Source organism: Gymnogyps californianus, chromosome 1 (assembly GCF_018139145.2).
Source record: "Gymnogyps californianus isolate 813 chromosome 1, ASM1813914v2, whole genome shotgun sequence".
Taxonomy (NCBI): domain Eukaryota; kingdom Metazoa; phylum Chordata; class Aves; order Accipitriformes; family Cathartidae; genus Gymnogyps; species Gymnogyps californianus.
The window spans coordinates 141,726,667-141,741,811 of record NC_059471.1 but is presented as its reverse complement, the minus strand read 5'-3'; the positions used below and the strand labels follow the sequence as shown (position 1 = coordinate 141,741,811).

At 39.1% G+C, this 15,145-nt stretch overlaps 1 protein-coding gene across 3 annotated transcripts in view; it reads right to left on the bottom strand.

The window, feature by feature from the left end:
- Window positions 1-793: 793 nt before the first annotated feature.
- The window catches only part of SULT4A1 (sulfotransferase family 4A member 1), a 33,018-nt gene continuing 18,666 nt past the window's right edge, over window positions 794-15,145 (bottom strand). For 2 of the 3 annotated variants that reach the window (XM_050915104.1, XM_050915105.1), the window contains 6 exons: window positions 13,972-14,102; window positions 12,486-12,566; window positions 12,233-12,359; window positions 8,660-8,754; window positions 7,052-7,190; window positions 794-2,479 (listed from right to left, as the gene is read on the bottom strand). In XM_050915104.1, coding sequence (XP_050771061.1) covers window positions 2,367-2,479; window positions 7,052-7,190; window positions 8,660-8,754; window positions 12,233-12,359; window positions 12,486-12,566; window positions 13,972-14,102 — 686 coding nt within the window. In that variant the 3' untranslated portion in view covers window positions 794-2,366. Of the gene's footprint in view, window positions 2,480-4,116; window positions 4,247-7,051; window positions 7,191-8,659; window positions 8,755-12,232; window positions 12,360-12,485; window positions 12,567-13,971; window positions 14,103-15,145 lie in introns of all 3 variants that reach the window. The other variant, XR_007768200.1, reaches the window with a different exon arrangement.

Here is a 15,145-nt window from a genome sequence, read left to right as displayed (position 1 = left end):
GGGGGGGTTGTCATCTGCTGTAGCAAAGGAGACAGGCTGTGCCTAGGAATGGGAGTAGGATTCCCTGGTGTCTTCAGAAACGTGAGAAGCCTTTTAGGCAGCCGGTAAGGATGTATTGCTCATACAGCCTCGGGATCAAGTGATTTAAGTAGATTTTTGGTGCTAATGAAATTTTCTTCTGACTCTAATCTGCAGGAACTGTGTGGAGATTTTGTCTTCCTCTGTAGCAAGAAGGAATTCTCCTACTCCTCTCTTCTTGCAGCTTGTTGTAGGTTGTGGGTTTTGGTCTCCTGTACGACAGAGACTAGTAGGACTCCTCAGCATGGAGTAGCCTAAGAAGTGCAAGATAAAAGTGTGTAAAATCTTAAGTGGATTGAACAGTGACTGTGTATCATCTGTCATAATGCAAGAACAAAGGAACACTGAATTACACTATCTGGTGGCAGTCTCTAAGTAAACGAGTCCTTTTTCATACAGTGTGTATTTAGATGAAGAACTCATTGCCATGGGATGCTGTCAATACCAGCACGAGGGGAAGAAAACCCTATGGAGGGCTATTAAACACAAAGATGCTCAGAGAGTCCTGTGCTCTCTGTTGTGCTCTCGCACAGGCATTCATTATGGGCCGCTGTCAGAGACAGCTCACTGGGTCAGATGGTCGTCTGAGTTGATGCCGTCTTTCTGTGGTTCTTCTGTCTTAAGCTAGGAGGTGTGGGTAGGGGAGAGGATCTGTGGCTTGTACAAAGACTACCTGGCCTGAGTAGGAGGTCTAGAAAATGAGCAAACCACAATGCATGGAACACATCTTTTATTCAATAAGCAAGCAAGCACAGAAGTATAATGTGTAGTGCTTAATATTCATACAGTACTAAAAATATAAAAATAGAAATAAAATTTCACTGAAAGCATTTTCACTCACAAATATACAAGGAAAAGTGCTGTCAAGCCACATCATGCTACACCACTTGCCAGTTGCTGAACTGACAGTTAGTTTCCCAACAGAACTGAAACACTAAAAATCTGCTAGTCCTTCCTCACAGCTTTTGGTGAGCCTGAATATTTGACTAGCAAAAATGGGCCTCCTGCAGCTGAGAACCTAAAAAGCATAGATGCCATTACCTAACGGAGCAATAAAATAATTCTGGAGAGTTTTATAGTGATAGTAGCCTGCTTCAGGCTGTTTGTGTACCTGTCGTAGAGAATAAAAAAAGATACAGAAATAAACTTGAATCCTGATTATAATCCAGACCAGTCATGGCTAACAATTACTGAAACTGTATTCTGCGTGAGTATTTGTCCAATACTCCCACCTGGTGGCATATTTATAAACTCTCTTCCTTCAGTGCTGCCGCTTCCCCCGCCTGCTTACAGTGGCACGTATGTTCATCTTCCACTTAGGTCTGGTGGAGTCCAGTAGCACAAACTGTAAACAGTGCTAAGTGCCCTTAACTATTAGTGGAACTAGAGGATATCCCAGCACCTTATCTTCTCTTACTCTATCTAATGGGTGAAATTCACATCTACACAGGAAAGTGATGTGGGTCAGAGACTCTGATTCCTCAAGACCCTGCACCAGATGCCTTGCTTTTAAGCCCCATTTTGAGGGACTGAATTAGAGTTGGGGGCTTAAGAAGCTTCTGTTTGCTGACCTTCGGCATGGAGCTGAACTTCATCTGTCAGGAAGACAGCTGTGTGCTGTCATCCATGAAAGCATGGGTGGGTTTTGGGATTAGAGTGACAATCACAGCTACATTTCATAACAAGGCCTGACTTGCAGAGTATGCCAGCGCACAGAACCTACTCAAATTATACAGATAAGGGTGTGCAGAACCTAATGTGAACCCCACTTTGATCAGTTACTATTTTGGAATGGGATTTATTTATACTTGATATACCTGCTATAAAAATAAATGTGACGATTAACCCCTGAGATCATTCTAGCATACAGTTTTGGCCTGTTACTTGTTTCCCTCTGAAATAATTTTTTATTTGGTTTACGGACGTTTATTTAGGTTCTAGTGAAAAGCTTTTATAAAACACATTAAATAATCAATGTGGGGCTGAAAAGGTGTACATTCTAGTTGCATATATGATACATACCTTATATGTATATAACACATTCCGTAACAGCTGAATATTCTAGTATTGTCTAGGAAGTTCTTCCATGTGGACAAAGGATTACAATACTAGAAGAAAAACAGCTGTTTAGGATCAAAGATAATTGTATCTGATATGATTTACTTTTAGATTGTTTTTCTTTCTTTAAATCTTGTTACACATAATAGCTACAGTAGTTTGTCCAGCAGGTAATAAATGAATGCATAAAGCACTTCTAGCTATATTTGGATATCATATGCATGCATTTTTTATAAATAAAAATCAAATGTGAGGTCACATTTTCCCATCTTCTGTTTATAAACTAAATCAAATTTCTCATTCATTGAAACAGTGAAGATGTCTTTCCATAGCCCAACTCGTCCTGAAACACAGAGAAGGAAGACAAGTCAGAGAGTGGACATAACAGGACACCAAATATCTACAGTCTAATTGTGCAGGGCACCAAGTATCATCTGTGAGATGCTAATCAGTCTTAGCTTTCATTGAAAGCTCAATGAGACCTAAGGCTGTTCATTGTCTTACCCAATTCCCCTGCTACAACCCTTGCAAAGCCTCAAAATAAGTACCATACACCTTGTCATCTGCACCAGCTGAGTATTATACAGGAAGAATTCAGATTTTTGTGAGATTTTGCTCTAGCCTTAATCAGAAATGAATACAGATTTTGGTTTGGGTATTCATTTAAAAGTGGGTTTCTGGTTTCAGTGCAAACTATGGCTGTTTAATAATTCCAACAACTAACAATAATACATTTCAAAATTATTGTGCCTTCAGCATACACTGGTTAGAGAACTATCCAAAAGGTACATGGAATGCGGAGTATTAAACGGATTATTGAATTCTGATTATTGAGATGTAATATTATCATTACTAATTTCTATTATTTTATGTTTAAAGATAAGTTCAACAGATGAATTTGTTTCTCAATATAGAGAGAATTATTTGTTAAATATGAGTGCCTAGATTATATCTATAGAAGAGAACAAGTGCCATGCACCCAGTTTGTGCCATTTAAGTTTTAATTTTGTACACGAGGAATAAGAAGCCTTTGGTGGATGCAATATGGACACTGAACACTTTTTCCTTGTATGGAGTATTCTTCTACTCTACTGAACCCAACTAGTAACTTAACCTGATGACACTGCTGAACCCACCAGTCAAAGGCTGCAGCCCCCTTAACCACTGTTTCACCGCAGTCCAAAATTTAATTAACTCAAAGTCAGCCAGGGTTACTTGTTGGTGAATAAGCCCCATGGAGTAACCAGTCTGAGAGGCCCAATTCTCTTCTCATTTATGCTAGATACAAATAAAGACAAAATTCAGGCTTGTTCAACTGGAATAAATGAAAGGAGAATTGGGACAGTGCTACCAGAGAGTTTAATCATAACAGCAAGAACAAAACTACGTGCAGGGAGCTTAATTATGCATTTGATGCAAAGAAGAATATCCATTTAATTTAATTACCATTGCTTTTATGCAGCAACTCTATAATTGAGTCCAAAGACAAAACTGTCTGAAACATCTACAAATTACATATTAACATGATGGTGTAGTATGTGTGGCAAGGGCCGTTTTATGAAATCAGGATTTTCCTATAACTCCTGAAGATATGATAGTGTTCTGGTTTGCTTTCAGGATCAAAAGATCAAAAGAACCTGAAATTGACTGAAAATGCATCATTTATTGTTTTCACTATCAAAAAAACCATTAAGAAAATGCTTGCCATCATAAACATCTGATACTGATTTCAATTTTGCTCTGGCAACTATAATTACATAAAATACAGCATGAAACACAGAAGCCTGTATTTCCCTTTCAATAACGATAATAAAACATTTTCTTCCTCTGCTTGGGAAAGATAAGCCTTTTACTTCTGAATCTCCCTAACAACACGTATGGACAAATGACAAGTTTTATAAAGGACATACGCAGTGGATTATTTGTAACATCTTTTTTTTTTTACCATATGAATTGATAGCTTGTCAAAAAGTCACCCACCTGGTTTATGATTTGAATCATGCAACTGTGTAAATTATGATGTGATAAGAGTCAAATATAAGTAACATATCTAATCATTGTTCTGCTTTCACAGCAGCTCAGGGTTATCTTCAGAGTAAAGATCAATGTGCTAAAAGAAAGAAAAATGAAGAACTAAAATAAAGCAAAATAATAAAGTAAATGTAACTAATGACAAATTAAAAATATTTGAAACAAATTACAATAAGCTGTCATGTTATTGCCACCATTCTTTGTCACAGAAACGGACAGAGAAGGAATAAAGCACTGTTAATGAAGCTGCATTCTGAAGGAACAAAATATTGTAAAAGCCAGAGACAGCGAACAAAAGAAATTCAAAATAAGGATATATTTAATAAAAAGCACACAGTGAACAAATGACAAAATATTACATTAACTGCTGTAGCTCCGTTCCTTCTCTATTACAAAATGGAGGCTTCTTTTTGAAAGATTTGTAGATGGTATAAGTAAGAGGCTCTGCCCCTTGACCGGGGGTTTGCAGGCTCCACTACAGAACAACAAACACAAACACCATGTACAGAACGGTGCATGCAGCAAAAGTGGGCATCACCCTGTTTATCTGGATGGAGATGAACTGGCCAGCAGAGACAGTAGTTGACCTTTCTGCCTGTGGAAGGTCTCACCAGCAGCTCTGTTCTCTTTTCTGTCTTATTACAACCTCACCTTTCTTTCACAACCACCCTTCTGGCTTTCACTAGACAAGGAGGGGGGATTTGGGCTGTGCATAGCATGTAGCAGTGCTGCTGCTCCACAGATCTCCAGATCGTGGAGGTTGGGAACAAACCTAGGTTTTTGTGTTACGTGCAAGTCAACGGAGGAGAACGCGGCTCTGTTGTTTGTAAAATCTTGCAGTGACATAGAACACTTTATCCAAGGCCCTCAGGACATCTTACCAAACTAATTATTTTGTGATCTTGTCTTCATAGCAGAGAAGTGGGTTGGTAATCAGTTAGGCAACGTGCTGTAAAATCCTGCTGCAAATGACATGGTCTGTTGTTTTCACACAAGATACAAGTTGTGTTACATGATGAATTTTCAGTTTGAAGTAGTAAGAGGACGGTAGGATGGGAGTTGAAAGCAAGATAACTAAGAGCAGGAAAACACAGAGAGGAGACTCTACCAGAAACTATAGGGAATATATTAGGTCTTTCAGTGAAACTACAAACTCCTTTGTCTTCACTGGAATTTTACCTCAAGCCAGCAAACTTGAGATATTTATTTCAAGAACTCATCATTACCATAACACAAGTGAACTGGAGCAAAAAAAGTGCCATATCACAGTTACGACAGAGAACTGCCCATAGCAATCTGGTTTCCAGGTCCTACTATAATAACTGGAGTGTATGGCCCCTACAGAACATGCCAAGAGCCTTTCCGTACCAGGCGTGCAAAGTCACAGATAAAAGCAAGGAGGTGTAAGCAACGGCTTTTTTCCAAGTATGACATTCTGAAATGTTTGTGCCAATATACAAATAGGACAAGTTATCCTGGGTCAGTTACTCTGACGATAGTCTGAGCTGAGTAATGGAAAACTGGCTTAAGGCTCTTCCAAGAAAGACGCAAAGAATACCAGTGAACCTGCTTTCATGGGAAAGCAAACTTGCTCTCAAACAAACCTGACTGAGTGTTGGTAAGATTACAGTTTGACTGATTAAAGGTGAATGCAAAGATACAATAGACTTTTGTAAGGCATGTGATTTTAGTGTTTTTTAATAGAACTATATAATGTCAACAAAATGCACGATAAATGAATAAACAACTGGCTAACTCAGAATTAGTAGTCAAGAAGGACTGACAATGTTTGATATTTTTAATCAGAGATTTGACAATAATTATAAAAATTACAGCTGATATAATTTGCAGATCACATGAAGGTTGGCTGAGAGAGGTCGTATGGAAAGGGCTCCTACAGAGAAACCTAAGAACAAAGTATTCGGGTCATGATCCCTGAGTAAGGGACAATAACCTGTAAATCAATTCCTCTGAAAAGACTTTGTGGTCATGATAAACACGTGCTTCATGTATGATGCTGTATCAAAAAGTGCTAACATGGCTATGGATGGACAAACAAGGGAGAGAGAGAGTTCCAATTAAAACTGGATTAAATTAGCAGATAAAGTGATGTCTGGATAAGGCATTTGTGAGGCTGACATAGGAACTGTCCATCTCGACCTTATTCCCTCATTTTTAAAAAGAGCCATTAAATGCCATAAAGCAGCCTACAGAAAATAATTTGAGGGAGACTTACTGAGTTCACTCTTTTATGCTTATCAGAAAGACAACTGAGAAAGAACTTGATTTCTTGACATTATCAAACGACAGATGTATCAACAGATCAAAGGGCACTTCAGGTTCCTAGAGAAAGACCTTACCAGAATAAACATCTAGAAGCTAAACACATTTTAAACAGCTGAGGCAGACAATTAAAAGAAAAAGCTCATAAGGAAAGCTACAGGTCCTTATCATTTCATGCCTTCAAATTAGAATTATCTGCTATTCTAGAAAATCTGATATACTTAAAAACAAGCGCTTAGGCCAGGATAAACTGTATGAAATTGTGTGGGCTTTGACATGCCAAAGGTCAGAAGGAGTGGTGCAGTATTCTCAGCATGAATAGCTCAATCTGCTGAAGTAAATCAAAGACTCCCTAACAGAGTGGTTTGCACGGTGTTGAATATATACTGTTGACCTTGGATGTTTCCATCCCTTTTAGTCACTTCTACCTAGCTTTATTTCAAAACAAACCAACCCTGAAATTGCACCAACCCTCAGTTACCTCCCATCATTTACACAGCAATATTTTGCCAACATCTTAACACATCCTGGAGGTTACTAAGTTGTCAGTTGCTTCTTGCAACTTCCACAATAAGAGTTTTACTGTGGGTTTTAAACGTACCCCTGCCAACGGGAAGTGCTTCTGCATTACAGCACTGATCAATGAGTTGATGGCAGTGTTCCACCATGGATTCCAACTGTGCTTTGTCATAAGAAACTCCTAAGAACCTCACCAGTTGCTCAACCATTGTTGCTAGGTCCTGTAAGAGAGTATTTAAAAAATAGTTTATTTTACAGTATTTTAAACAACCTTTTTTTAATGAGTTTAAATATTTAAAAATAAGTTATATCCTGATGAGCATGAAAAATACAAATGCAGAAGTTGTAGAAACACCACTGTCTTAAAATTTTGCCAGCTTCCAATTTGCTGAAACTAAACACATTCCAAGTAATTAGGGTAAGACAGGTCAGCAGAGAACACGATCATGTAAGCTCGCCTCCTCAACTATTAGAACAGGAAACTGCCAAGTAATTGTGATGCTTCCTACTTCAGACAACACCACACCCTTAACTGATCACTTTGGAATACCAGTGTATTTTGGAGGAATTAAAAGTTACTTTGATTTTGATCTTGGTAAAATACATGACTACAAATGTTACAACAGCCCTTCCTTCATTGTTAAGCTTCTGGGACTGCATTCATGTAGATGGAAAGGATCTAGTGAGGTGGCATCTGAGAATAAGCAGTCACTAATTTATAAATCCAGAACTCCAGGGTTCCTCAGTATGAGTAAGACTTCTGGAGTTGCAAGGACAAAATAGCAATGTCTATCAGGAAGCAGAAAGATACTGTGACGCCACCAGCTTTCAGCAGCATCCATCAGTAAGCACAGCTAGGAATATATCATTATTCAAAACCATGGGTTTGAAATAATTTCTACTAAACTTTTTTAATCTTTCTGATTGTATTACATCTTCTTTTAGCATCCCAATCCATCAGAAGGCTCAGTAAAGCTGAAATTATAATTTACCCAGCTTTATTGAGTTCTACCCTGATTTTGCCTTTTTGTAGGTTTAGAGATAGTAGCTGGGTTTTTCCTGTTTGTGTTAATTTTCCAGTCAAATAAATATTTTGAAGTATTTTCATTAATTCTCAAAAACATATTATTGCAATAGGAAACGGAAACCAATGTTCTATGTAGTATTTCCACTAAATTTCTAATTAAAAATAAAGTGGATTTATTAGCCAGCGTAATGTAATGACCCAATAATTATGTTCACCTCATGCTACACGATCATCCCTAATTGTTTTCAACATTGTTTCACAGAAGACAGTAAGAACAACCAAATAATCAGAATAAATGCCAAATATATAGGACAAAATACTGATTATATATTTTTTTTCCTCATTGATACAGCACACACAGAAAGATATTTCTTTTAAATGAATGCCCAGGGCTGAGTGTAGCAAGCACTGGACAGTTACACATCTCTGCCTTCTCTGCAAGTAGTTTAGTGCCTATGGATGCAGGCAGACTCCTGAGTAAATTACTAGGTTTATGGAAGTGCTGCAAGTCCATAGAAGCTATTGAATGCCAGTGCTTTAAAAATGGTATCAGACATTAGGGAGCCCAAATATGGACATAAGAAGCAAATTTTGTACTTTATGTATTTTAAACACTATGATGCTAAACGTAATTAAAATACCTTTTTGCTACATCTAACCTACCTTATGCATATCTTCATACTTGAGAAAAAGTACGTTGGCATCCATGTGATGTTCCCAAAACTCTTGCACGTGTTCAAACCACGAACCATATCCTACTACAAAGACATTATGATTGGCATAAGGAAAATGAACACTTTTGTTATTAAGCCCTTTTCAGAAAGGGAAAAAAAGGAGAAAAATAAATTAACTGGAGTGGTTCATAGCCCCAGGAGAACAGTGTCTGGTTTTGACCCATTGCCATGCACAGCAAGAAACTTAATTAAAAAAGAGTTTTTCCTATCAGTTTCGAATATTCAAAAGAACTAACTTACCATAAAGATAAAAAGTTCAACTGAAAATGCCACCGTATTTCATGATGGACCTCTTGGAGCTCAGTATTAATAACACCTGACTTTTGAATGGAAATTGAGCCAAAATAAAAATTACAAAGATAGCTTTGCAGAAGGCAAATTTCCAATAGCTCCAACCGTGTGAATTCCTGCAATTAACATATCACACTGCAGCTTCCTTCGCTTAGAAGCTACCTACAGCATTCATGGAAAGTTCCACAGAGCATCCTCTATTACGGACAAAGAATTGCTAACAACCATTGTCCTTTCTGAATTAAATAAGTATTGAGGAAACAGACCTACAAAAATGCTTCATGGTCATTCCCAAAAACATAGGATGTACTGACAGAATATTCTATTTATCATTACATCTTTTGCCCCCCCCCGCTAAAATCAAAGACCTATTCTCGTCTATTGTTATTTTCTGAACACTTCCACACAACTTCTGTAGGTATGCAGGACCACAGTTTCAGTTATACTGTTATCAGTTATCTCAGTTACACAATAAACCCAGACTACAACCAGATGCCCATGAGGTGTTGAGTGCTCCTGAAAGCTTAGAGTGATGTGATGGGGTACTTCCCATATATCACAAGTTGTGAGCAGGCTCAGCGTGCAGGGTTGCCAATGATGAAAAGCTTATGCCTCCTACCTCCTGCATGCCACCAGCAGCTTGTCTTCAGTTCCCCATATCTGCTGTGTGGGGTTTAGGACTTGAAGAGAAGCTGAGGTGCTGTGTTGGGAGGGCTTGTGTTCCCAGCACTGCTGAGGCAGTGGCTACTGGAAGCCTTAACCCTGCCCCCAAAACTTTCCTCCTGTTTTTCACTTCTCTGATAAAGTTCACATTTGCACTGATTTCAGTCAATTTATGTGTGTCTAGCAGAGGTTCAGACACTGGTATTTATTATCTAGAGAATGTCTTTTGCTGCCAATATTACCAGAAAGACAACCCAAAGAGAAATGCATTCTGCGTATTTTGTTACCAGTGATAAATTCCCCCAAAGTACTTCAAATAATCAAGGCAGGAATTAAGCAGATATGGTGAGCAGTTTTTCACATTCTTTCCCAATAGTTTTTTGGTCAATTTTATCTTTTCAGCAAAGCAGCTATAGAAAAATATTAAACTTTTTAGTTTTGTATTTTGAAGCCACCTTTTCCCTTTGAAAAATAATTATTTAATTTTGGTAACTGGAACATTTTCAATGGGCAAAGAGGTCAGTTTCATAGAAAAATTATTTTAATCAGCAGACTCATTTTCGATTTTTATAAAGGTATTGGAAAAATTCCGTTTTTGTTATTCCCATTTGTGCTGGTTTTGGTTGGGATAGAGTTAATTTTCTTCACAGTAGCTAGTATGGGGCTATGGTTTGGATTTGTGCTGGAAACAGTGTTGATAATGCAGGGATGTTTTCGTTATTGCTGAGCAGTGCTTACACAGAGTCAAGGCCTTTTCTGCTTCTCACACCACCCCACCAGCGAGTAGGCTGGGGGTGCACAAGAAGCTGGGAGGGGGCACAGCCAGGACAGCCGACCCCAACTGACCAAAGCGATATTCCATACCACCTGATGTCATGCTCAGCATATAAAGCTGAGGGGAAAGAGGAGGAAGGGGGGGATGTTTGGAGTGATGCCATTTGTAACCGTTATGCGTGATGGAGCCCTGCTTTCCTGGAGATGGCTGAACACCTGCCTGCCGATGGGAAGTGGTGAATGAATTCCTTATTTTCCTTTGCTTGTGCGCGCGGCTTTTGCTTTACCTATTAAACTGTCTTTATCTCAACCCACGAGTTTTCTCACTTTTACCCTTCCGATTCTCTCCCCCATCCCACTGGGGGGGCGTGAGCGAGCAGCTCTGTGGTGCTTAGTTGCAGGCTGGGGTTAAACCATAACACTTGCCCTTCCTGTAAGTTTACTGAGCTAGTGCAATAGAGCTACTTAAGGCAGTACAGCCTGAGTGGGAACACAGTGGGTGGGGGTGTCATGAAACAGCCCTGGCTCAAAGGAGTTACTGGGTGAGCAGCTGATGAGTAGTTGTAAAGCAGGTGGTTGTATTCTCATTAGAGAGGTGTATTTTTCAGACAGTAGCAGCCTGCAGCTGCCTTCTTACAGGGGCTTACTTCAACTTACTGATGTACTCCAAATCCGTCTCATGCAAACTAGAGATTTTTGTGTGCTAACTGGTATCTTGCAAGGGACAAACCTTGAGTTTTTGGATGAAATAAAAATATTTAAGGAATTACCAGGAAAAAAAACCCTTGAGGAACAGAAAGACTCCCAAGAAGTAGCTAACAGTGAGGTACAACTGAAATCAAATGATGCTGGGAGTATTCACCACTTTTCACAAGGTACCTGGTACCTTGCTGTCGTGGTTTAACCCCAGTCAGCAACTCAGCACCACGCAGCCGCTTCCCCCTCCCCCTCCCAGTGGGGTGAGGAGGAGGAAAGCAAAGGAAAAAAAAAGTAAAACTCGTGGGTTGAGATAAGAACAGTTTAATAACTAAAGTAAAATATAATACTAACAATAGTAATAATGAAATATAATAATAATAGTAATGAAAAGGAATGCAACAAAAGAAGGGGGGGGGGGAGGGAAAAAAACCAGTGATGCACAATGCAATTGCTCACCACCCGCTGACCGATGCTCAGTTAGTTCCCGAACCGCGATCCGCGCCTTCCGGGCAGCTCCCCCCTGTTTATATACTGGGCATGACGTTCCATGGTATGGAATACCCCTTTGGCTAGTTCAAGTCAGCTGCCCCGGCTCTGCTCCCTCCCAGCTCCTTGCACACCTGCTTGCTGGCAGAGCATGGGAAACTGAAAAGTCCTTGGCTTAAGATAAGCGCTACTTAGCAACAACTAAAACATCAGCGTGTTATCAACACTATTCTCACACTAAATCCAAAACACAGCACTGTACCAGCTACTAAAAAGAAAGTTAACTCTGTCCCAGCCGAAACCAGGACACTTGCAAACTAAATTTTAGAAGAGTAGACCAGAGTTTTGCCTGAGCTAAGTGGAACACTGCTGAGGCCCATGGGGTTGAATATTGTAAGGCAATTATTTACAAGGCATGGCCATAGTTTGCATGGACAAATCTAAGTCCACGCAGCACTATCTGTAGGAACCTCCTTGCTGTATATGCAAAACAAATGCACCTTTATCCAGTTCATTTCTGTACTTGCAGAAGGAATGCAGAGATGAAAATAAAAGTGTAACAGCGCGTGCAGAGAGAACAGCTCCTTACACTTGTCATTCATAAACCTTCTGCAGAACTCCTGAAACGTTCCTCTGTAGCTCATGGTCCTTAGGGAGCGGTGAAACTGGTAATAAGACACCACCAGGTCTTTGGGGTTGCGAGCCATGTATATTACCTATGACGGGGGGGGGGGTGAAAAAAAAATCATCTTATTGAAAGCTTTTTCCCCACCGTTTTCCCAAAGCACTTAAACAACTGCTGCCAATATAGTTAAACAAACATGATTTAATTTCATTTTTACCTTTGAATTGCCATTATGGAGGTCCGAAGGCAAAAACCGATATGGTAGGTGGCTTTTGATGAGACGAGGAGATGTCAGTTCCTAAAATAAAGCAGACAGAAACATTTCTTATTGTGCATTAGTTTTTGGCACATCCTGAGCTGTCCTGAACTGTCATACTTAAAGCCCTTTACTATACTGAGTCACATTCACAAATTCACTTCTTAAATTAATAGGGGTCTGGGACTAGAAATTAGGTCAGGGAGTTACATCTGTTTTTAAAATATCAAAAGGCTGGATAATGTGTTGGGGGTTTTTGTTGGGTTTTTTTCCCGTTTTGTTTTCAAAGTACTTCCATTTGTAGGACTTTCTCAGGAAGACAGTGTAATAGTTGAAGATTCTTAGCATCAAACTAACTTTGTTTCCAGTAATGCTTCCACTAAAACTCCTTGAGAAATATTAGAAGCTCTGAAAACCCTACCCCTAACTTCACTTCAAAATCTTAGTCCTGCAATTTATTTTATCCTCAGAATTAGGCCCAGACAGTCCAAAGGTTTATCTGAGTGTATGAACATCTTTCAAACAGAGTATTTTTCTATAATTTGAGACAAAATTGTCTTATGACACAAATCATCTTCTAGTAGTTAAAAACTGCATAAATCCATATTGGATCAAGTTGCTAGCACATAGTATAGGTAACAATGTGTAATCTCAAACTAAACCTCTCACTATTGCCACCACTTATTTGCATCAAGGTAGCACTGAGGTCTCATTGGACTAGGCGTCATAGAGATGAAAAAGAAAACCAACCTCTGATCCCTAAATACGCTCAGCCTAAAGTAGGCTGATGCTGCAGAAGCAGCTTAAATCTATCAGTGCCAGCCTTAGCTAGCTCAATTCAACAAGCACTGTAGCTGTTATAGGATGGAGCCCAGTATTTTGGCTAATCATTCCAAGATATGCCTATATCAGAAGTAGTTACAGCAATGACAAGATCACACTTATATGCCATGCCACTAGTCTCTGAGTGATTCTTAATAGTGTGGAAGTCATTTCATGCAGAATATTCCAAACTCCTCAAACTACACCTACAGAGTCTGTAGATCCACAGATCCTGGGTCTCTAAGGATTTAGATGTGTAAATTCAGAGCAGTGGGTCTACAGATCTATAGATCTCTGTATTTGTAGTTCCTCTTTTGCAAACTCAAAGCAAATTTGCCTCATTTGGACAGCTTCTGTTTACATAAGCAAGGGAGGCCTGGAACTGTTATTCAGAAAACCCACTGCCAAGATATTTAGGACATGGAGAAACATCTAAAGCATTAAATAGAGTATAACAAAGCTTAATAAAAACAATTTTAAAATAACCTAATAATACTCTGAATCATTCCAACAAACTGAGCAAGTCCAGTGATGAAAAGGACAAGGACACAGGATGAAATGAAGTGATAAATATGGAACCAAGGAAAACCAAATGCTGAAAGACTTTCTTTGCAATAAATTGTACCTTGATGATGTCCAGACCAGGCTGAGGGTACTCTAGGACTGGAAGTTGTTCATCTATATTCATTAGTCCAATCTCATCTGGATCAGCTCCCTGACTCACTAGATATACCACTTCCTGTAGCAAGCCTGTGCCTGCATAAACCAAACAATGAAAGAGAACAGATTGTATTACAGTTCTTATCTAAACAGAAGCATATACAGGGAGACCTAGACATAGAAATAATGATAACTTTTGTCCTTAACAGTCTGCTGTGAACTAAGTCTGTAACTACTGTTTTAATGTAGCATGTCTGCTGCCTTAGTTTTATTTTAAACACAGGAAGATCTCCTTTCATGTAAAAGGCCTGAGATTTTTCTTCAGTAATAATTTAAATACGTTTCTGTCTCCCAATCATTTTACCTGTGAATTGGAAAGCATTTTAAAAAAGTTTTTCTCCTGTGAATGTTAGCTAGGCAAAATACTACTATTTCCATTTTAGAAATGAAAAAAATTAGGCAGACGGAGATCATCCAAGTTCACAAAATGCATTAGCGGCCGTACTGGGAGACTGCCCCTGCCAGAATTCTAAATTGTAGGCAATTCTACTGTTATGCAATGATTTGAGAGTCTATTTATACCTCCATGTTATGGACTGGATAAACCACTGAATGCATCAATGCATAGCGAGTTATCATAAGCTTTAAAGGCCCCAATTACGTATCTCTCTCCAGTCTGAGGACATTTACAAAGCAACCATTAAATATTATAGCCTTAAAGACTGCGCTTTGGAAAATTAATAGGTATTCCAAATAGAAGTTTGAACAGGGAAACTATTTCAAATGACTTTACCTTCAGGCAGGTAGGAAACCCTCAAAACAGGCAAACAAAGATTCAGAGATATTTGACGGAGGCTTATGAAGAGAAAGGCACGGGCTTTGGTGAGATGGAGGAACAGAATGAGGAGAGATCAAAGCAAGCTAGCAGGGAAGGGACCCCTCAGTTTAGATGACAAGTCACATGGGCATGGGACATCCTGGATACTGCAACAGATAGACCAATTATTTAAGAGTTGTGAGTGGTAAGGAAAATGAGACCGGGATTTATTCTCTCTCTCGTGTTGCCTAAAGGAATGAGTAATTGTTCCAGAACTCTTTACAAAGCCCAAGCCCGCCTCAACATTCCATGTCCTTGGAAA